This window comes from Xiphophorus hellerii, chromosome 1 (assembly GCF_003331165.1).
Source record: "Xiphophorus hellerii strain 12219 chromosome 1, Xiphophorus_hellerii-4.1, whole genome shotgun sequence".
NCBI lineage: Eukaryota > Metazoa > Chordata > Actinopteri > Cyprinodontiformes > Poeciliidae > Xiphophorus > Xiphophorus hellerii.
In genome coordinates, this window is record NC_045672.1 from 10,325,181 (window position 1) to 10,349,464 (window position 24,284).

General features: G+C 37.9%; 2 protein-coding genes across 2 annotated transcripts in view; one reads left to right on the forward strand and one right to left on the reverse strand.

Annotated features, from left to right (window-relative positions):
- cacna1db (calcium channel, voltage-dependent, L type, alpha 1D subunit, b) overlaps positions 1-15,554 on the reverse strand; it is a 75,833-nt gene extending 60,279 nt beyond the window's left edge. The window contains 5 exon segments of the mRNA XM_032570995.1: positions 6,715-6,820; positions 7,371-7,567; positions 7,569-7,646; positions 7,648-7,835; positions 15,437-15,554. Of these exon segments, the coding sequence (XP_032426886.1) occupies positions 6,715-6,820; positions 7,371-7,567; positions 7,569-7,646; positions 7,648-7,835; positions 15,437-15,554 (687 nt within the window).
- Positions 12,947-23,744, forward strand: dcp1a (decapping mRNA 1A). Its single transcript, XM_032571016.1, is given in 10 exon segments — positions 12,947-13,145; positions 13,479-13,519; positions 14,572-14,699; positions 16,816-16,882; positions 18,123-18,261; positions 18,924-19,022; positions 19,858-19,962; positions 19,964-20,428; positions 20,527-20,745; positions 21,815-23,744. Coding segments are annotated over 10 exon segments (1,476 nt in total). The 5' UTR covers positions 12,947-13,013; the 3' UTR covers positions 21,896-23,744.
- The last annotated feature ends 540 nt before the right edge of the window (positions 23,745-24,284 follow it).

Here is a 24,284-nt window from a genome sequence, read left to right on the forward strand (position 1 = left end):
TACGCACAGTTCAGGAGGAAAGATTGTGCTAACAGGATAGCGCTGAGATATGTGCTCCTCAATTCTGCCCTTTATGGGTAAGTCGCAAAAAGAAAGTTGCTGTTGAAAGGAAGCCAAAATAATTGTCATTTGAAGTTTGCCACAAGCTACAAAGAGACAAACATGTTCAAGAAGACTGCAGATGAAAACTAATCTTTATGTTTATCTCTGGCATATTACGTGATGTGAATTGTCCCTTTTGAAGTAAATAAACAACAAGAGGCTCTGGCCAGATGAGATGAAAATTCAACTTTTTGATCAACATCCATACCAAAGTGATAGCATCCTGAACACACAACCCCTTGGTGGTATGGTGGTATATGGTGGTGGTAGCAACATACTGTGTAGCTGTTTTCTACAGCAGGGACTAAGGAAGCTGTTCAGAATTGATGGGTAGATGGAGGAAGTTAAATGCAGGACAACACCAATAATAAAAAAGTCCTGTTTGAGTCTGAAAAAGACTCTAAACTAGGAGAGAGGTCCTTCTTTCAGGACAACAGCCCTAAACAGCCCTGAGTCGCTCTGTTGGAATGACTCAAAGTCTAGAGCTAAGCCAAATAGAGAATCTTTGAACCACTGGTAGCAAACACTCTCCATCCAATCTTATGGGGTTATGGCTACTTTGCAAAGAGCAATAGAAAAAGTCAATCCACTCTCCAAGTTGGTAGAGACAAACCCTGAAAGACTTTCAGCCATCACTGTAAAAATACTGAGTCAACAGAGATGAAGACAAAAGCACCACACACGTTTAAAACCATGTGTCATTTTAATTATCCTTCACTATATATGGTGACCTAATGTTAAACCGGCTTGAACTCTGAAATATATCCGAATTCACCCAAAAAATGCCAGTAATAGTCTATTTTCAGGTATTTTTCATACTAGATACACTTGAAGAAAGTCCATTTAAGCTCAATTCTGTTACATCAAACATTCATCCTGCCCTTACTTTTAATATTTTTAAGTAAGCTTGTTACCATGGTTTTAACTTTATACTCTAAATTACCCAAAACATTATTTATCCTTTGATCCATGACTCATGCTGTTCACAGAAAGGCTCTCCCACATGCAGTTCAAATGAACTCTAATAATCAGCACAGACTCCAAACATGGATGACACATTTGGATACTTCACTCTATGACTTACTAACGATCTGATGAAACTCAGAATCAACCGGTCTTCCTACTGGTCAAACCCAGTAGATGACCCGTTCTATGACCCGTTCGTATAGCCTAACCGTCATCAACACAGCAGTCAGTCATTTTAGTATCTAAAATACCAACATTTCTATATAACTTTACATTTTGTCCATCTGACGAAGACAAAATGTTGGTTTAAATGTTTAGATATCAAATCAGATTATCTGATCGGTTACTCTGCACTTCACTTACGTTTTTATGAATCTGGTTTATTCGCTATTCATGGGCAAATAATTTTATAAAGTTTCATCCTTGTTTGTTGTTGTTGTTGCTTTTCTTTGAAATTTTCAGTTGTTAAGTAAAATCCTGAAAACTAGTCAGCAGCAGCTCTACAGTCAAACCAAACAACCTCTACACACCAATCAGCCATGATAACACCATTTTACTGGCATATGTGCTTGATTTGACCTTTATTTAAAAAACAAAATTACCCTGTCAGTCCTACGAAAAAAGAAATTAAGTCAAATAGACGGCAGAGTGAAAAACATAAAATATAGGACGTAGGTGAATTTGTCTATTTTCACATCCATCCATCCATCCATCCATCCCTCCTTCTATCAATCATCCCGCTTTTCCTCTCTGCCTCAGCAACCTCCACTCATTTAGGGACTACTAATCCACTGCCCAGCTTAATCCCTCAAACTGCTCACACGCACAGTTTCTCTGCCCTCCTGCACACTCTCTTTCTCCCTCACACTCAAAAACCCGATCACATTCATCAGGTATAAACACACTCCAGGAGAAGATCAGAATAGATCCACTGCAAACAGTTAAATATTATCTCTGTGTCGGCTTTTTTATAAGCCTAAAGCTAACTGTATCTAATTAAAAAGCCTTCATCATCTTCACACATTACCAGAAGAACAATGCTGTAGAAAGAGCTCCGCTCTCAAATTATCTTGAAAGCAGATATCTGACACCTGATAGTTTAAACCATAATAAATAGATAGTGTATATAACTACACACACTGAATACTTAGGATCAGAGCTGTATGGGCAATCAGTCAAAATGTGCTAAGAACATGCAACTTTATTGCTACATCTAGCAACTTTTCAGACTAGTCGAGTGAAGGTTTTTTTGGGGGATAGTTAAATCAACTATCTGCAAATGTAGAAACTTGTTTTAGTGTTATTGGAAACTTGACAACATTGGCTAACAGTGAGAACTGCCGTGAACCCCTCCGTCCCCCGCACCTCCAACACGCTTACAGGTGGTCGGTCTGACAGCAGACCCAGCCTGCAGTCAGGGCAGAAAGGAGACCCACTTCACTCTGTTTCCACACTGCAATTGAATCATGAATGCACAAAGCTGCCAGTGATCCGGCTCTGGATTACAAAGGATGTAAATATAATATGAAAATCATTTCTCATGTTGCGGTGGCACTAAAATAAATCCCTAAATTTGATTCACACAGCCTCAGTCACTGATTCTCCTCCTCCAGTGTGTGTGCCTCTGATAACTACTTTAGACTATATTTGATATTATGCAAAATTGATCCTTGTAGCTTAAGGAAATATTTACATTATTAAATTATTTGTAGTTCTAAACATATTCAGAGTCTTCTTAATCACTTTTTGACTCATCAAGAGTGATAGTACTTTCTTCTACTGCACAGATCACACAAATCTGCAAATTAGGCAGTGATGTCATAGCGACTTCTAGCGACTTTTAGGACAGCCAAGAGCTATTTTCCATATTGAGTAGTTGGCAACAGTGGGATTTGATGGCAGCCATGAATCATATGGTGCATTCAGTTTAGAAGAATGTCGGAATTTCCAACCACCTGGGTGGTAACATCAAATTGGAAATCTGCTGAAATTGAAACTCCAACTTGGATAGTCTCCATTCTAGGAGCAACCCCGAGTTAAACACCCAACATGGCTGCTGCATGTATGAAACACAGTCAATGTTCCATGAAACAGTTTATTTGGTTCTCTTCCTGACTTGAACTCTCGGGTTTAAAAAACAAACAACTTTTAGATTATTTTTTGGGAAACAATTAGTGGATTAAATAATGAATCTAAAATTAAGTCAGAAGAGAAAAATGTTTAGCCTTCCAATTGAAAAACTCAGCAAGAAAAACTTAAATAATCTTACCAAAGTGTAGTCCCATCCCATTGGTAATAAATTCTAAGTAACGCTGTATATTTTGAAGAGAAGAAATTAATTATTGCTTTGACATCCAAACAGAAAAAAGACTATATAGCATATGTCTCTTACGTTTCATTAGACAAAGAACGTATTGCAAAATGATTATTGTTTTCCTCAGCTACACATACTGCAAATTGGGTAGTAAGAGATGAGTGTAGACTTGGGCAGCGTGAATAATCCCCATCTGTTGACAGACCATGAAACTGTGTCCGTCTCACTGCTTTATACACACACAATTCCCTCTGAGCCTAAGAAGGTTGCTTGCCAGATACAGTGAGGAAAAAAAGCCTTCTGATGCTAATGTGAATGTTTGTATTAACTAATATCAGAAATTCATACTTGCTCTTTCAGCAGGCTTAAATGAAAATTGTTCAGTCCAGTAAACATTTCCTGAACCTGAGTTGTTTTTTTTGTTGTGGTTTGTTTTTTGTACTACCAATTTGTTGCATGGCTAAAATGCCTTGAATTGACAGTTTTCTGTAAACTGGGCTAAAAGTGATAGTTGTGAATGTCATCAGGACAAATGTTTTATGTTTGTTGATTACGTAAGATATTAAACATGTCCTTTTTAGCCTGTCATCATTTAAATATCACATTCAAGATAGTCAGGCATCTACAAATATTGCAAATGATCTTTAAGCAAGATGGAAAAGAAAAAGCCTGAGGTCAACCACATCACAACAAATGTGACTTAGTAAGTAGGAGTGAACGTGACAACAGCAGCTGGCTAGTGCTACAAACAGTGACGTTTTTCCTACCACAGTAGTTCTAGTCTTTGGCTTCAGGTACATGATGCATGTCAAACAACACAGCTACACTAATTTAAATTACAGAACAGAGATCTAAATTTTGGAATAGCCACTGCCTCTGAAAAAAAACTACCAACAATAATGTTCTCGCAGCAAGTTTTATGGCAACACTTCCAATACTTTTTATGGTGATAGTTTATGACAAGCATGCTGACTTAGTAAAAAAACAATTGAGAGAAAGTATTAGATATTTTAGTAGGCAGTGTATAAGGACATCGTTCTCCTTTAGCCTCATCCTAAATACCTTTCTGCTAATGAAGATGATGTGCTAGTGATGAGCACATGGAGGGGATAACTCTTCATTTGAAAAACTTTGTTACAAAAATTGAAACTGTGCAGCAGAAATCAAAAAGATACTGTCATATTACCTACTATCTTTTTTATTTCTGCTGCAAGTTTCATTTTTGTAAAAATGTACTGTTTCAGCTGGAAACAGTATAATAACCTGGCAATCCGTGATCTGGGGATTATGTAAATCTTGGTTGGAAAGTAGATAAAAGAATAATAGCATAAAGAATCAGTAATTATTATTATTAATGCCCCAAGTAGATTTACATGTAAAAATTTATTTTATGCAACTATGAAGATTGTTTCTCACAGGAAATTAGATTGGCATCACTCAAAAAATAATATAGCAATCTCAAAGGACAATGCATTTTGAAACAAAAACATTTTTTTTTTTTATTAATGCTGTAATAAAAAGTAAGTACAGGTCATTTTTACCTCTACTTAGTAATCAGAAAAAAAATTATTTGTCTCTTCTTATAACTGCAAACTAGCCTTTTATATATATTCACTGGTATTTTGATGATTTATCTTTAGTGATGAAATCCAAGTCATTGAGGTTGAAAGGACTACTTGCAATCGCCCAAATTATTTACTTGCTCAATAGTTTCTCTATATAATTAAACTTCTGTCTGTCTGGATCACAACATTACTTCCAGTCAGAAGAAATGTGTCTTATTTCCAGAAGTATGAATAACTTTGGGTTAACTGTACATATGTTTCAAGTTTCAAAGATGATGAGGACATATTGGTAAACTAATAGATTCAATAGACTTGCATGGTATTGTGTTGGTCTTTAAATCAAGTGCAATCTGTTTACTTCCACACATTCCTTGGAAGATGTACTCCGGCATTACATATACTGTGGCTTCAATACATTCCAGCTTTGTTCAGGGGATCTAAGGAAGGTGCAGCATCAGTCCAACCAGAATGTTCTGCTCAGTTCATTCAGCTGTGACACTGTCAACAACTCTCATCTATCTCCATCAAAAGTTCTTCCCTGAGATACCCTTTGCATCTTTTATGAACAACAAGCAAGGTTTACCTCACTAACCTACATGACATTCAGTCCTGTTGAAGATGTGGACTTTTCCCCGTACAAATAGCCTCAACAGACTTTGAAAGTCAAAGCAGAGAGAGCTCATGGGTAAATAATAACAAGGCTTGATCCAATTTTAATGACCCAGTTTCAGGGACCTGGTTCAGACACCCGTGTCAGTGACCGTCATTGCAGAGACACTAATCCAGACCGAGCCTGTTAATGTTATTAGTCGCACCGGTTCTTTTTGCTACTACAACAGACAAGGAGGACCATCTTGGGATTTCTGTCCATAGGAAATTATTGTTTTGGATACGTGGGTATGGATAAGGAAAGCAATAAGAAATGCTGCTTCAGATACAGCTTAATTTCGAATCAGGATGTAACTTTAGCGTGTTACAAACTCTGAAACAAATTCATCCATATTCATTTGAAAAGGTAATAAAATCTATTTATTTGTAGTTTGAGGTTATAAAATTGCTATATGGTGGATAAAACATATAACGTTATTTCCATCTCTGATTTCCTCTTTGTCATGACACATAAACCACTTTAGTATGTGTGTGTAAGCACATGCATGCAGGCGACACCTGTCTCAAGTGAACAATGAAACCAGACTACATTTATTCAAGTATTTCCGGGAAATGTTCTGATGAAGTTCACACACTAGACCTATCACTTTCATATAAAAGCCAACAACCAGCATCAGGAATGCAGCTAATGAAACAAGGTGACACAAACAACAAGCAACCAATGTGTGTACAACATAAAATGGAAGATTTGCCATTTTAGTTGCACAGTCAACTCTGGCAGAGTCTACTTTTTCACGTCTGTGTCTTTGATAAAAAGACACAGACGTGTCTGACACGACGTGTCTAGCAAATCTGACACCTAACATCCTAAGAATGTGTAATGTCAAATTTGCTTCTGCATGGTCTCATAGTAGATTGATTAGAAAGAATGCTCAAAAAGAATAAATCCATTTTATCACGTTATCTCCAACATTCCAGTATTCCTGTATATTCCAAATGGACATATCGTTTTTTTATTACTATCTCCAACATAACAGCTTAGTAATTGGCAAAGATCTGTTTTCTGTACAGTGGACTAATAACTAGTCTAATAATGGGCTAATAATGCACAGCAGAAATCAGCTTTGTGATATACCTAGCATCTATAATACTACTCACCAGTTCTTGGTTTGTAGAGTTGGAGTCATCTCCAGGAAAGGGAATGTAGATGGCTAAGGCCACGCAGTTGGCGAAAATAGACAGGAGTATAAATATATCAAATGGTCTGAAAGGAAAATGTTAAGGAAAGAAATATTCACATTCACAGTGTCACATTCTCAGCTTCAGTAAGAAGTTATTTTTGAAGTCATACTTTTGGTGCTGCAAACCTATCAGTTTTATTATCTTTACCAACTTTTTCTTCAATTCAAATAGCAATGGGGTAAAATAACTTTCAAAAGATAATAGGAGAAATTTTTACTTCAAAAAGTACTCAGTGTATGCAGCAGTAATAACCACCTGTCTCTTGGATATCTTTTTTATCTGTTGTTGGATATTTTGATGTGCTTTGTTGCAGTGCTTCCTCTTCTCATTAACTGAGATATTGCAATGCCAGTCTATTCCCTATGTCAGTGACTCCATTCACCGCAGTATTCTTTATTAGTCACTGCAAACAAAGCAACAGCGGCACACATAGTATATCCTGCAAAGTTATTATGTTCAAAGTAAAGACACCCACGGCTTCCATGCATTTTCCGGTTGAAATTCATTCAAATTCTAGATCATCTCTAAAGGTCAGTCTTTAATGAATGTGACAATTCCTGACAAAAAGATACTTCCATTCCACCAGGCTGATGCAGGCCCTTCGGATCGGGTTATTGAGGGTGAGGCAGAACAGCGCTCTGGGTGGCCGGCTGTTGGTGGATCCTCCTTGCTTTTTGCTTTTGGCATACTGCTGTCTCTTCCTCTGTGCGAGTGAGCCAACAGGAGCCGGTCCAGAAGCGCAAGCCGAGGGACGTGAGTCCTTTTCAGGCGCTTTCGACGTCATCTTGCGCTTGTCGAGCAGCAGTAATGGCGGCATGCCACGCAAGCACTGGGCTGACACCAGAACCTAGAGCCACCCTGACTACTACTACTCGCCCCAAGGAGCCCACAAGAGGAGCCGATAGGCTTGCCAGTGCTGGCCGGAGCCTGAATGGGCTCGGGAGAAGGGAGCTGGTGGAGGCTGGTACGGCTGTCAGACCAGATCGCGGGAGTGTCACTGGAAGGAGTGGTCTTTCTGTTGCTGGCATATTGTGCCCCTGGAAAGACAGGGTGGAAAACAGACGAGAATGTTATGAGACAATTTGCAGGACAAAAATATAATAACTGATCTATTTGGCCACAAAGGACAGGACTATGTTTGGAAAAGTCAAGTGAAATTTTTAAAACCAATACACTAAGGGTCCAACACTGTGATGATTGTATCATGTTGTGGTGCTTTCTCACAGCCAACTGGATGGAAAATACAGAAGATTTCTTTGTTTCATCTCATATTAACAGCCTGACATTAAGAACTTGGAAAGGTACGAGTTTTGGAACAAAAGTCCCAAAATGCACCTAAAACTGGTCTTGACATGGCTGACTAACATTAAGCTTTTGAACCAAATCTCCCTCAAATCATACAAATAATTTAAATGAGCTCTGAAAAACGTTTTTTTTAAAAAGAATTACCCTGACAGATTGTTGATGGCTACATAGAGTCAAGAACTTGCTTAGCCATACCTAGTTTATATATATATATATATATATTTATTTAGCTTTTTTTTTTTTACTCTGTATGGATAATGCAAAAAGATTTATGATAAACAAGCTATTCTATTTGAAATTCATTAAAGCTTTTTATGAAATAAATTGATTACTGTAAATCATTAAAGCCTCCAAATCAATGACAGTCAAGTATTTAAGCCTTGAATGCCTCAGTAAAAGAGAAACCCAGTCAACAGAAAACAAACAAAAATCATCCAACATACCTTATTGGTTTTTTTTTATAAGACAAGAGCAAAATAAATGTTTGTGGCTTTGACGTTCTTGATGCGGACCGGTCACTTTGTGCGGCTTAAGGGATTATCTATACTTGAGTTTCCACATAAAGAAAGATGCCAGAATTTAATTTGAAGGTAAAAAAATAAAATATAATTAAAAAAAACTGTCATCCCATAAACAACTAAATTCAACTTCTACATTGTGGAACAATTCTGTCTTGCACTACTATTTGCTAGAAATGTGCCCAAGCATCCAACAGGAAACAGTCCAGAAATAAGTTGGCAGAAAAGGGAGCAGAGGAGGAATGGTTCAAAAGGATTACAGAAGAGTAGGAGAGTGGGACAGCCGGCGTGACTGAGGGAGGCAGTCGTTAAAATCAATGCAGGCCACGGGTGAAAAAAGACAGTGCCCTTGACAGTTTGGTACACTCCACAAGAGAATTACACCCCATTCCTACTGTCCAACACTGCATGTCACCAAAAGAAAACATTCCTGGAAGAATATCTGTGTTTCCATCTGATAATCTGACCTATGCCAAAGGAAAGAGAGAAGGGTCAAAAAATGGATTTCTGAAAGTTTTAGTAAGAATTTAAATTTGTTGTGTGAATAGTTGCAAATTCTTTGAAACTGTTCATTGAGAGTTGAGAGGTGTAGATATGGGCTATTTGATATGAAGTTCTATCAACGGTTTAAAAACATTTTGGTTCCAGAATCCCAAAATGGTTTCTTTCATCCATGCGTTGTTCCCACTGGCATCCTCATTAATGTCTTTTTAATGAGATGCCAGTGTAAAGTCTGGAGAAACTAGAGTTGATCCATACTTGACACGTAATCAAAATGAAACTGTTTTTGGAACTCACACTCTAGCGTTAGGGAAAGTGAAAGCAATTTTAACACAAAAATAGTTCATAGATGAGGTAAAGCATGCACAATGTGTATTTCTGACCAAAGATTTTAGTACCTGGAGACTTTAGGAATTGAAAGAACATTAAAAATGAGGAGAATCAACTCATATGGCCATGCAAAGAAAACAGATGTTACAATATAAGAATGCTGGCCAAGCAACATTCTTATATAATTGCTAAGCATGCATATATCACTATTGTCAATTAGTGATAAAAAAAAAATGCTGTATGAATGAATTTTTTTTTCTTACACTAAATGTAAGCATTTGTTTCTAAAGTAAAATTTTTATTAACCAAGAGGTTTTGTGTAATGTCAAAGTGATACCCACTCTAAAAATATATACATGTACATATCCCTTGATTTTGAAAATGACTTAATTTTACTTTTATCTAAATTGCATGCATATGTATGAACTTTTTTTGAACACTTTTTTTGAACATCCAGTGCAGATGAGGATGTTGCGAAGGATGAATCAAACACATACAAATCCAAACAGCAATAAGCCCATGGTAGAAATAGCAGTAATGATCAATATGTTATATTATTTTTTAAAGAAGAACTGTCACTGTTTTAAATAAAAGCAGATTATGCTACCTATTTTGTCTAAAATCTTTTTTTATCCCTTAAAATAATGTATTTTTACTCAACTTTGCACTGCTCTGAGAATCTCATTATATAAAAAGTCTTAACATATGTTTGTCTAGCCTTACATGATCATGTGGCACTGGAACAAACATACTGGAAAATGAGGAACAAACATGACTTCATCATGTTAGCTCAATTGAAAATATTTGATTTCTGGTTTGCAGCACTTTTCACATTGCTTTATTAATTTTAAAAAAAATAGAACTTGCTAAAAAAGTTTATTTAGCATCTCTGAGTTTGTTCTGCGTTGCATACAACTTTCAATTGATCATGGCATTACAACTAATAGAGTCAACCATTTTTTTTCCCCGCTTCAATGGAGCTGAAATGTTAGAGCAACACTGAAGAAAATACTATTATATGCAAATAAATATTCTCAGAAATTCATGCTAGGAACCTATGAGCATCCTCTCAACAGGAGGCACGACTCGGATAAAAACCTTGATAGGTAATGGGGACAGCCAGGGAATAAAATCAAACGAGCGCTCTCGCCCCCTCAGCGCTCCAACTCTCCTCCTGCTCTCAGCGCGCAGCAGCTTTTTTTTTTTTTTTTTTTTTCTTTTTTACCTTCAGACTGTTCATCCGCCTCTTGCATCCTCGAATCCACATCGGAAAAAATCCGTTTCAAATCCAACTCATCGTTGGAAGGAACCCCCCTGAAGACGACGAAGCGAACCCGCAGCGGAGGCGCTAACCTGAACTATAAAAGAAGATTTTCCGAGCGCAGAACCCTGAGAGGAGCGCCGAACATTTTCGCCACACATCCGGGTGCCTGCCTGGCTGCACACACTCGACGGCGCATCCGAGAGGACTGGCTGGCTGGCAGCAGCAGCAGCGGCGGCCAGTCAATCCGCTGCTGTCAATTATTCTCACTGCGAGGCTGGGCGAGAGGGGAGACCTGTGGAAAGTTGGAGCGACCAGAACAGTGTGTGCGCAGAAAACGCGCAAGGGTGCAAGCCTGAGAGACTCATCTACATAAAAAAAAAAAACAAAAAAAAAACACTAATTGTTTTAGACACTTTTTGTAACCTGAAGGAAAATACAAAGTTTACTCCTATACGTGTAAGAGTAGAGTTTTGGTGAAGGAGGAGGAGGGGGGGGGGGAGGCATTGATGGCACTGGAAAACCAATATCTGGTGATCGTGGCTGAATTACGTCATCTACTATTTTTGTCTTTCCTTTGTAAATACGCACTTTGTTCCAGGTTCATAAACTTACCCCTCAGGGGTTTCCCCCTTATAATGAACGGCATTCTGTCACCTCGCTCTTCTCCCGGGCCTCATTGCGCCGTTTGCTGTGCTCACTCGACGGCGATGCAGAGGGAAATGAAATGTCCAGAGGCTCTGGTGGAAGGTTAGCAGTGATTGGATTACCTGTGCCTGCATTGAGGATAAAACAGTTTCACCGCAGAGGCGTAATCCTGCGATTATAATCCCTGCTCCAATGTTCCCCAGACTAGAGAAGCAGGGCCAAGCCAGTGGGCCTGGCAGTCACAATTTAATGACACTATACCTGTTTTATCCCTCAAGGTCCTGCACTGTCACTGTTGTTGGAATTTCAGTTCCAGTAAGAGGCATGAAATTTGGCTTATATTTTAAACAGCACTAACAATCGTTGGCTTGCTTTTTTATGTTTTATTGTTGAATAAGATGTAGCACTTCTTCTTAAAGATCTTTGGTGTAATAATAGAAAAACGTGGTATGTTTTTTTTTTTTTTTTCAAAATCTTGCATTTACATTTAGTGTTAATTGAATATATTTTATGTGGACTACATAATCATTGAACAGCAACAGTGATATCAAAGCACTTCACAAGACAATATATCAAGTTCGTATCCAGTCCTGTCCTAATCAGTACAATCAAATTCAATAAATGGTTAAGTTCAGTCCAATTATGCTATGTTTGGAACATCAATGGCACAATTACAATCAATAAAAGTAAGCAGTGATAAGCCAGTGAGATGAAATTTTTGGGGGGTTCTCCATATGTTGCAATGTGCTGAATAAGAATCATATTTAATGGCCAAGTTTGTGCTTAAACAGGAAAGTTGACTTCAGTTAGATAAGCTCAGCGTACATATGTTACATATACCGCTAAATATAAAAACTTTAGAGGAAATTTTAAAAAACAACAGTATTTACATATATTATTATGTATGTCCAATATTTTTGGTTAAAACTATGCAAATATGCACCTCTTGTTTTACAATAGAGGCTTCTACATTTAATCCATAGTTGTTCATTGTGTTCAATGGAGAGACAGTCTGGGGAAAGAAGCTACTCAGGAATGCTGGAACTTTTTACACCTACAAGGTGGAGCTTGTTTGTTTAATCATCATGAACAGATCATCCCTCTGTGTAGAAATTCATTTTTGTTGGGATTTGCAACATGCCAACAAAATCCACTGATAAGACTGAACTTGTTTTGTTGTTTTAAAATACACTTGTATTAACAAGTACACTGTGATACTTGCATGAGCTATCAATATATGTAACATATGCTTCAATAAATAATTCTGCCTCCCTGACTGCGCTGATTTATTTACATTATTGTTTTGGTTTTTTAAAAGTGCAGCAACATTACCCCATCATCGTCCTGGAATACTGAATGACCTTAAAGCAAGCAAACATGATGTCAAAAATCACGCTTTTTTTTTTCTTACAAGATTAACTAAAAATAATTATCTACACACCCGATCAAATTACTTATTAATTTACCTTTTCATGTTATTTACGAGCTATGCAAAAATAATAAGAAGGCATAAAACTTCGTAACAAATTCTGAAATTAAAAGTTATACTCATCTTTTGTGATTAGATAAAGGATTCTTCGGGGACATTTCTGGACGCCACTATTTCCGGTTGCGGCGGAAGCTACAAGTGTTTGCAGAAAATCTGTCCGAAGATGGAGACTTTAACTGCGGGACATATGATGAGCTTAGCTGCTCTACAGAGACAAGACCCGTACATAAACAAGCTGCTGGATGTCACCGGTCAGGTAGCTCTGTACAACTTCAACTCCAAAGTGAACGAATGGGTAAGTTTGGGAAGAATGGGCAAAGCTAGCTACATGTTTATGTAGCATATTAGCTATTCTCTCTAAAATTAAAATTGCGTAAAGACGTTTTAATAAATCATGTTAAAGTTTATCCATGCAGCACTGGTAGACGTCGGATTCGACCCAGGTTCTTTTTCTTGTACTCTATGGGAAATACGTAGATTATCGGCGTTATTAAGCTAACCGAGTCTCGCTAGCAGCGGCTAGCTTTAGCCGCTGTTTTTTTGTTTTGTTTTGTTTGTTTTTTTTAAGTCACCCGCTTTGGGTTCGCAATTATTGTTCCTGACTGAGACTGCATGTTTTCTATTTTAGGAGAAGACTGAAATCGAAGGAACACTATTTGTTTATTCGAGGTAAGAACACAAGATGTGAAAATGGTGTTTAAATGGAGAATCACGAAGGTTGTTTACTGGTGTTTGTTACGTCGCCTCAAGCTGTCATTTGACGTGTTTAGCAAACGTGTGCAGGCCGCGGTTCTTGTAAACAACAGGGACATGTGATGGAGTCGCCTACTCCTTCAACATATAGTCATTTGGAAAAATATACATGATTTAAAAAAAAAGGCATTTTCCTGCTTCAAGTATACACAGACAGCATATTCCATGGTGTTATAACTTTTAGAACAAAGATGAGATCTACGGTGTCCCATTTGATACTTTTTTTGTTTTTCTTTGGCTTTGGAATAAATTTGTTGGAAAATCTCTTGTAAAGATTGACAATTAGTTGGTTTCCACATGCATAGAGTATCTCTGTGTGAAGCGATTTACTTCATATTATTTGGAAACATAAGGTTGTACTTGGATATTTGCATAAAGTTTTGTTTTCATTTCATTCAATAAAAGCTAGATCGTTGAAAGCTAAATTATTTTTTTCCAGAACCTGGTAAACACGTTTATAGTGACATGATACATAAAACCTGCGAACTGAAACGCATTGTAAGTTTTGTCATGTTTTTAGATGTTTATTTTGTATAGACGTTAAATATAAAAAATAAACTTGTAAATAAAACAACTTGTAAATTTCCTGAGAAAATATTAGGAGTTCAACAGTGCACAAATTCAAACCAAGAGTTTTTGGTACAGCTTTTTCTGTTTTGCACACACGTGTACCAAACAAACGCAGTGTTGATTTTGCAGTGTTGATTTAAAGCTGACAACACAGAGAAAGTGATTACAGCTGTCATTATAACTTTGCTGGATGATAAATTATCCCTGTAATCATTGCGGTAAACAGAATATTGTTGTTTTGATATCATATTCAGATCATATATTTATATCTATGATAGCATAGTAATGCAAGTTTTAATTCTCAAAGACCAATTAGCTAATTTTGTAAATAATACTTAACACTGAAACTGGAAAATATTCAACATGAGTGATTTGTATACCATCTGTCCTTTTTGAAGGTCTGCCTCACCTCACCATGGCTTCACCATCATGAATCGACTGAGTACAGAGAACCTCGTGGAGCCGATAAACAAAGATCTGGAGTTCCAGCTGCAGGATCCCTTCCTGCTCTACAGGAATGGCAACTGTGAGTGTTTTGAGGAAGAAAATATATACTGAGAGATTTCTCAGCTCGAACAGACCTCAAAGGTTCTAGTCAGTTTTAGTTTTTCAGTCGTCAGACGCACTTCTTGTTTCTTGAAGGGTCATATTGCACCTGATTTAAACTTCTTTTACTGAGATAACAGGTGTTGGAGTGACCAAAGTTGCTCAATAAAGGTGATTGCGCAGTTCTGCTACTTGCAAGAAAAAAATTTGCTTGTTTTGAAATATTTCCAGTTATAGAAACCGAGACTCCTGATGTGTGGACAATAAAGAAGCACTCATGTCTGACTGCAGACTTTAGAAAACCTTTAGCTCAAATAATTAATTAGCCATCAAATATCAGCTTATTATTTTGTCACTATAAAAAGCAAACCAATAATACTTGAAAATTATGACTAACGTTGGTGGTTTTTCATTGTTTTGCTTAAGTCGGTCTCATTAAAAAAAAGACAAAAAACAAATGTTATAATTTTGATTAGAACTGCGATAATGTTAGCAGCAGGACGAATATTTGTTGTTTGTTTTTCTGTTAATAAAAACTATTGGATATTTGTTTTAAATTTCCTCTTAAATACAATGAAAAATGAATTTTTTGTCATCGTTACCATGCATTGATAACAATGTAAAAGATGAAGAGTCTTTTACATTTGTGTGTTTCTGTCAGAGATAATTTGTACCTAAAAGCATACACAGTCGCAGTCACTGGTGTTAATGGTTTACCTCTGAAAAGGCTAGACAAGCATCTTCCCACCGTCCGGTGGAACATCTCTCGTCCGTTCTGCATGAAGTCATCTTTGAGTCTCCTTGAAGCATTGAGGAGGAAGACCTTGTTATTCATGGCCGTGGCTCGCCATGCAGCAACTCCAGCTTAGCTTGGCTGCTGCTGTCTTCCTGCATTTGGGAAAGAATCAAACCCACCAAACTCTGGCTGCGGCACCAGACTGCTACTTGATATTTATCTTACTGTAAGTTAGAGTCAGATCAGGGAAATGGAAAGTAAGAAAGTCCCTCAGATCTTCAGAAAGTAGCTGACAGCGCTGCCGCCAAGGTAATCGATTAGAAGTCTGAAGAGAAGTTTCATCAAGGCAACGAACAAAGAGTTGGATTGCTTTCCCATTTGTTTGCTTATGAGAAAAAATAGCATAGCCAAGGTGAGGGTTAAAGTAGACTGCTCCCCCTTTGGACTCGGTTTTCCCATCAGCCTCGCTGGAATGGACGACATGATGCAGGAACTCGCCGGGTTTCCAAATCAGCAGCTCCTCTTATCGCCTTACTAGAGAGTGAGGGTTGTTTTTGTAATTCCTCCTTGGTTTTGATCCATCAGTTTGCCTTGGCTCCAGATGTAGGTCTCTCACTCTGGTCTGCTGTTCAACTGCTGCTGTAAATGTGCAGCTGTTAGAACAGATTCCTGGGTTGTGATCTTAAGATGAATTGTACAAAGTAAAAAGTTTGCAGAAGGATAGTTATAAAAGAGCAGAGTGTCGAGAAGACAGAAGGTGAATTCCTCACAGAGATGGTGATTATTTGAGTCTACATTCAGTCCCTTTTGAGCGCCATTGAACTAAGTGCTGCAGGCTGTGGTGTGTGTTCAGAATTGAAGTATGCTGTTGGAGAGAAACATGGACTTTAAGACACTTGTTTACATCTTTTCAAATTCCCTCTGCTAGCAGGAGGGACCGCCGGGAGGCAAACACTTGGGTTGCTAGGCTAGCTCAGCCTCAGCAGGGTCCCTGAGTACATCAGCATTTTGTCACACACAAATAACAAGATTGTTCTGTTTACTAATTATTACTTTGGTGAAAGCAGGAAAACCTTCAGTTTCCTTTCAGGTGAAGTTTCTTCCTTCTTTTGATGACTTTTTTGGAGTTTGGAAACTTATTCCCTTAAACAAATCTGAATGTTCATTTAGTCTTTAAATTATTAATTAATATGTTACTGATATGAAACAAAATATATATGTCTAGATTTGTGGCTCCACAGATGTTCTCTTCCGTTTGTCTGGTATTTTAAAGTGCAGAACTTTGTCTAGTGTAACTCTTCTCCTGATATTCAGTCATAGTAAACATTCTCTAAAAGGAAGTGTTTGTGTTTTCTGACAGTGGGTATATATAGCATTTGGTTCTACGACAAACGGGACTGTCACCGCATCGCCCAGCTGATGGTCAAGTAAGTAAGAATATTCATTTGTGTCTAATTTTAAATTAGTATGAAACATTTTCCTCTTTGGTTGGATTTATTCAAGCAGTATTAACTCCTTCAGGTGACAAAAAAAGCTTAAAAATGACACTTTTCTGTTAATTAGAATATCTTTGATATAGTTTTGGTGGGGTGCTGTGGTGGCGCAGGGGCGGAGCGCGACCCACGTGTTGAGGCCTTGGTCCTTGTGGTGGTGGTCGCAGGCTCAATTCCCGGCTTGGCGACATTTGCCGCATGTCTTCCCCCTCTCTCATTGCCCTGTTTCCTGTTGAACTACTTTCAAATAAAGGCCACTGGAACCAACAAAACCTTAAAAGAAAAAGAAATACTTTTGGAAATTCATCTGTATTGCATACAGAGTAAAACATTTGAAGCATTTATTTCTGTCGATTATGGCTGACAGCTAATGAAAACCCCAAATTCAGATCTCCAGAAAAGGATTAAAAAAAGTTACTCTGTTATTTTATGGCCGAAACAATCACAAGGAAGACTTCGTACTTGACAGATGTCCAGGAAACATCAACAACCTCCACAAAGACGGTAAACCACAAAAAGTAATTGTTAAAGATGCTGGTTGTTCACAGTGCCCTGTCCACAAGCTTTATAGAAATGTTGATTTCATTTAACTGGAGCTCTTGGCACTTGCCTGCACTCGCAAAAGTACCAATTCCAGCTATAATACCTGGAGTATCTTAGTGCTTAACCTGCCAGTAAACTGCCTGACCTGAATGTTATAGAGAATCTAAGCAGACAGTATGACATAACAAACCCAGCAATGCAGAGAAGATGAAGGCCAGCATGTAGCCATTCCATAGACCTGAGGCAGTAATTCATGCAAACCCTAACCAATTATTGAGTCTATATACTAGAGTAGATGGGTGTACTTTTGAGCAGGATGACATTACTGTGTGTCCCTGTTATTACGTATTGATCTGATGTAGGCATCTAAGTTTCTTAGAAACTGAGTTTTGTGTTTTAGTTCTTGTTCGTAACTGGAAATTAAAATGTAATTGAATCGCAGTGTCTAATGAAACTATTCAAGTTTGACATTTTCAGCATAATTACTTGTAGAAAAAAGTGGAATCTTCCTTTATTTGCCCTTCAGTAGGAAAATTCACATTCATCAGCAGCAAATTGACAGTCTAGTGTCAATAATAATAATACATCATCAAAGTCATTCTGATTTGAAATGAATCTACCTATTCTCCAGGATTGTGAAACAAGAAGCGGATCACGCCCTGAGAAAGACCCCAGAGAGGGTGGATCCAGGGAGAACCAATGGAGTCGCAGAATCCCGACCCATCGACATCCTGGAGCTGCTCAGCAAAGCCAAGGAGGAATACCAGAGGGTGAGGGAGCACAGCATGTTACCTCATTGTTTCTGTTCGTCTTTACAGGATAACATTTTTACTGTAAAACTTATAAAATATATAACAGTGGATGTCTTGCTTCTCCTCATTGAAACATCAACACAGACTTTTAAAAATATGTTTTCATGTTACTTAATATTCTGTAAAGTAGATTATTTTAGGCATAGCAGCTCCTGGACACTCTACTAAGGAGAGTGTTTTTTTAACATATTTTTTTCTGAAAAAAAGAAATTGTCCTATTCTGTCAAAATTGTTATAATGTCCAAGTGCTGCCAGTAGGTGGCAACAACATTCATATCAATCTGAGCCTAAATAGTTTCTAAAGGTCTGAAAACTATTTAATTGAATTTAAATATTTCCCAGGTCTGGAAAAGCATCACAAAGAAAATGGAGAATATTAGAAAAATCAAAAAAAAATTCTACTTATTTTTTTTTTTTGTTCCATTTTCAACATTTTACATCTGGTACCAAATATATGTATATAAATGTAGCTTTTCAGCTGGTTATTTTTCCAGGTTTTAAATTTTGAACCCTATCCCATCCTTCTCAAACCTTTCTTTATTTTGTATGTGTTCCCCATGTTGGTTTTTGATAAACTAAACTTAAGTTTGTTAATTCTACATGTCTTGTGTGCTTTGAAGGCCCAGAGTGGAGAAACAGACGCGTCTGCAGAGTTAAATGTGAAAACAAGCATTAACAAGGCTCCAGAACCTGCACACAGTACACATCCAGCTGAAAAGGTAGCTCGTTTATTTATTTATTTTCCAACATTTGCATTTGGAAACACCAAAGTTATCTACCAGAGCTGGTTATGGTGCAGACTAAAGCCAGCCTTCTTGAGAAGTAATTCAATAACTGAAATCAAGATGGAGCAATTCTAATTCTTGAAAACATTTATTTAAATGAAAATAGCAGAAGTGGGCGTGCCGTGGTGGCGTAGCGGTTAGCGCGACCCGTATTTGGAGGCCTTGAGTCCTAGACGCGGCCGTCGCGGGTTAGACTTCCGGACCCGACGACATTTGCCGCATGTCTTCCCCCCTCTCCTTCCCCGTTTCCTGTCAGCCTACTGTCGTATAAGGGACACTAGAGCCCACAAAAGACCCTCTGGAGGGGTAAAAAAAAGAAAATAGCAGAAGTGACAAAAGACAAAAATGTCATCATCCAAATGGTGCATAAAGATCTGTTGTTTTTTATTCTACATATTTTTTCAATCTTATGTTAAAGTAACTCAAATTAAAAATAAAACAAATATGAAGTTATTTGAGCAGTGGCTCTTCAGATGTCAAGGTTGGATTTACACTGAGGTTAAATTAGATGCTGTTTAGATGACTTCTGGGCGTGCAATTTTTTGTAAAGGCTGCTGAATACAAGCACTCCACACTTTTCAGAATTGTATTTGCAAAAAAATATTTTGAAGCCCTTCATAATTTTCCTTTCACTTCACAGTTTCTCCTTGGTCTTTATCTGTGAGATAAAATCTGAAAATCTGCTGATTGTATTGTATTAATGTGAGTTTTGTTTATCTTGCACCGGTCACTGATTTAAGCTAATCACTTTGCACTGTCTACCACCCAGAGCTCTCACACCATGGTGAAGCAGATCACTGTTGAGGAGCTCTTTGGTTCTCCGCTCCCTAAAGAACATTCCGCGCAGAACGCCGCCTCATCCTCCTCCTCTGGCTGACCTCCCTAGCGCCTACTTGCAGAAGCAGCCGTATCCTGCTGCAGCTCACCAGGCTCCTCTCCTCACCCAGCAGTTCTCAACCCACGACCCCAGCTCTAGCCAGCAGCCACACAGACCCACTCCCATCCCCGCTCCCTACACACTCAATCCCAGTCCTGTCTTCAAACCCATGGTCCCCATGCCAGACCCCCAGCCTCACTGCTCCGTCTCCCCTCTGCTGATGGCTCCAGCTGGATCGGAGCATCAGAATAACCTCACCGCACCCTCAGCACCTTCAGCTGCCTTTCTGGGACAGAACATTGTTAGCTCTCTCAAGCCAGCAGCTTCATCTGTGAATTCCGGCATCCACAAACCCATCCTGGCTCCCAGCTTCCTGCCGAGCACGCTGTTCCCCCCTCACAGCTTCCAAGAGCCCAAGAAGGACGTTTTCTCTCAGCCTCCCAAACTGATTGCGCCAATGTCTGTGAGTTCAGCTTTTTGCTGTTTGCCTCTGGTAACTGATGCTCTGTCAGTATTTGTTCTTAAACCACTCCTATTTCTTTCTTTCTTTTTTCCTCTCAGGCTATTCCTATGAGCCCTGGTCTTGCTGTTCCAGGCTCAGATGCTTCAGTGCTGCTCTCCCCAAGCGCTTTCCAGCAGACTACAAATAAAACCACAACAGTACCGGTCATCCAGTCCGCCCCGCCGGATCCATCCTCTGCTTCTGGAAGAGCTGCAGAGAGTCTGCAGACCCCCTGCAGTAAAACACAGCTGCAGGACATTTTGATACACCTCATTGAGGTACTGGTCATCTGGAATGGGTCAAACGATCAAAATAAGAACAGTTTCCAGACAAGCTTATGATAACTGTCTGTTTATTGGTGCCTCTAGTAGCCAATAAACAATGTATTTTATTGCATTAGCATGTCCTCATTCTGAAAATACAGAAAAATGACTTTACATTTATTCAGCTGTGAAAAACAGGTTAAACAATTTGTAAGCAAAATCATTACAGCTACAGTTATTTTTATTCTCACAAATCCATTTGAAACAATTGGGCTTGAAGCAGTTTTTTATTTTAATTTATGCTTTTCAAGGTTGATCAGAGTTTCTTGGAGCTTTTATTCGATAATTCACCTCTTCCTATTGCTTTGAATTATAACTTTGACACAGAGGTCTTCTTCCAGCCATATTTATCCCTCCATTTCACACAGTGAGCAGCACTGAAGAGAAGGTAAAAATAATAATTAAAAAAAAAAAAGTCTCCAAAGCCTTGCTGTCAGTGGCCTGCAGTAAAGAATCACCATCACAAAAATAAACAGTTGGAGTTTAATAAACCGGGATGGTCAGGATGAAACTCTTTTTTTTTTTTTTTGCATGTGTGTTCTATGTTTCTCAAAGGCACTGGGGACCTTAGAGTATGTTGCAATATGAACTCTTTAAAGTATTGTAAAACTTAAATGAGATTTTTTTGGGAAACAGCCAGAAAACTAAAAAAACGAATTGCTACTGTTTCCATGGACACTGATCAAAACACATGACCAAATCGGCTCAGTTTTCCCTTCTTCCATTGCCGTCTAAGAGAAGCCCACTGGACTCGATGGTCCAACCTTGTGAAAATTTGAAGTAAAAGATGAATTGCTTGTTGTTGGCAAACGAAAAGTTGTACACGGTACTAATAAAAAAAATTTAATGTAGAATTTTGATGATTGCAAGTAATAATTGAGCTCGAATAAAAAGGAGGATTCGAAGAAAAGTTAGTGTAACATTATGCTACTGCATAAACTTTCATTGTAAGGCTTTTTAAAAGGGCTGCCACATTTTTTACACATTTTAATCATTCTACTTTTTTTTTTGCTTCCTCCTCCAGAATGACTCTGACTTCCTCAGTGCCATCCATGACGCTTACCTGCAGAGCGTATCCAAGGACTTCAGCAGCATGAAGCTGTAGTCCGGCTTCCAGCGGACATGATTTCAGTGTTAGGGCTTCTTTCTGGCCACAGAAGAGGACACATGATTTTGGGAGAAAAAGGATGAGCAGGCAGGTTTGTGACGCACGGCACACCACATTGTCATTGTCTTTTTTGGCAATGGTTTGTGTGCCAAGGACTGTTACAGGAAAGCCGCAGCAATCTAACCCCGGAATCTCCTGTTACCCTGGATCAGTCGGCGGGTAACCGAGGCAACACGAAGGGGAGAATATTTCTTCTCTACGTCCCTCAGCCATACTTTCCAAATAAGGTGAATCTGGTTAAACTAATGACCACTTCTTGAAGAAATCTGATTACTTACAGGAAAGGGAGGAATACAATGGATGTTTATTTACAAAAAAAAATTTTTAAAATTTTTTTTTAGAATAAATACCTTCCTTTTCTTCCAAGATGCAGTCAAAGCAAAAAACAACATAGATTATGAATTATTCTTTGAGCTGTTTTTTTGTTGTTTTTTTTTTATTATTCACGTTCAGTGGTAGAATATGTTTATAACTCCTAATCGCACAAAGCCCCATCTTTGCATCCTTTCTTTCCTCCATTTGTTCCTGTATTCTTTTGTTTTCATCCTTATTTGCTGTTGCCTCTCCTCCACCAGCTGAGCTCTCAGTGCTTGACCTTTGACCTTCTCGGGGGGGGGGAAGACTTGCGCAATACACAAGAGATTCAGACCAGCACTGTGGGATGCTTAAGGAAGGTACTACAGAACTAGATTTATATGAATTTAAATATCTTATGCAAAAAAAGGGGAAAAAAAGTCATGTTGTTTGGATTCCTGTTTACATTCATCCTCCTATAATCAAAACACATAAGGAAAAGTTGGAGCTGAATTTTTTTTTTAACAACGTCATTCTCATTTCTACTCGGGAGGCAAGTCGTTAAAGTTGGGATTGGACGAAATAAACTGCTTTCATTTTTGGTTTACAGTTTGACTTCAAGTAGAGAAAAATCAGTTGAACTTCAATTAAATTGTTCTCTTTGCAGTACGAGACTACTGCACTAAATCTAGTGGTGAATCCTGACAGGAATAGTACATCCAGAGCGTCTAAGGCACAAAAAAAGTTTGTTTTGCAGATGTTTTATTCCAGAAAAACTTTCTCCACATCTGTAGTCGCAACATAACGGGCATACTGGATCTTTTCCCCTCTAAAACTATGGATGTTAGTTTGCAGGCTCTGATTTATTTACCAAAACAAACAGTGAAACAATGTATTTTTGTAAGCAGTATGAAATTCTTCCTTTTTTTTTTTTTTTTTGAAAAATCAGAAACGTCCTTGGATAAATTGAGATTATATTAACTGTTACATACAGCACTCCTAATAAAGATGAAAATTAAAAATCTCTAAAATAAAATCATCTCTTACTGTATTGGCTTACCCTCACTGAAAAATGAAGAAACTTTTATTTTTATTTATTTATTTTTTAACAAAATTACAAGTGCCACACTTATTGACACCCCTAATAATTACAATTCTGAACAACGGAAGCTTTTTTAAATGTATGTCTTTGCTTCTTTTAATTGATCAGAGTGCCTAGGGAATATTTGTAGTAATAAATACCTTCCCATTTCAAGACCCAAATTTTCTTAGTCACGGTCCAAATGGGAACTAAGAGAAAATGCCTTTAAAGACAGAAAGAGTTGCAACTGACTACAATAAATTCTCTGTTCTCCTAAACCCACCTGTGTCTGAAACATTGTGAACATTTGAAAGCTGGATAAGGAAACTGCAGGTAAAAGAAATCTAAAGTTCACATTTGGATAACTGCAAGAAATTGGTGTAATAAATTACTAATTTAAAAAGAAAAAAACCAACCAATTCCCACTCCACTGTGTTCCTCGGTCTGTTGCTACTGCAAACTGTTTTTAATACTTTTTTTTGCTCATCTTTACCAATAATTGTGGCGTAAATCCTTTGACTGTGACATCATGACTTGAATGCGTTTGCTATCGACATCAGCTCTGTACTTCGGTGCCGTTTCTTTTCTTTTTTTTCATTTCTTTCTTTTTTTTAATTAAGCTCAGAGATACAAAGTTAAATATGTGCAGCCTTGAACAAACCAGATGTCAGTCGATGTTTCCGGTACGAAGTGGAAATCTTGATTAAATGAGTGCTTTTTTTTCCCAGTCCATCTGTTCTAGGATTTCTAAATAAGGAACAAATATATGAACCAAGTGTCATATTTAAGATTTTAAGATCATTATTTATCATTCTGGCCAGAGTTGTGTTTCTTGGGTAAGTCATTGCAAATTAAGTATTTTTTTAGGTTTGTCATTGCGCATAAGTGGACATTATACATATTTTGTGATAATAAAGTTCTGAACTCAAAAATGTGTGCATATGTGCTGCT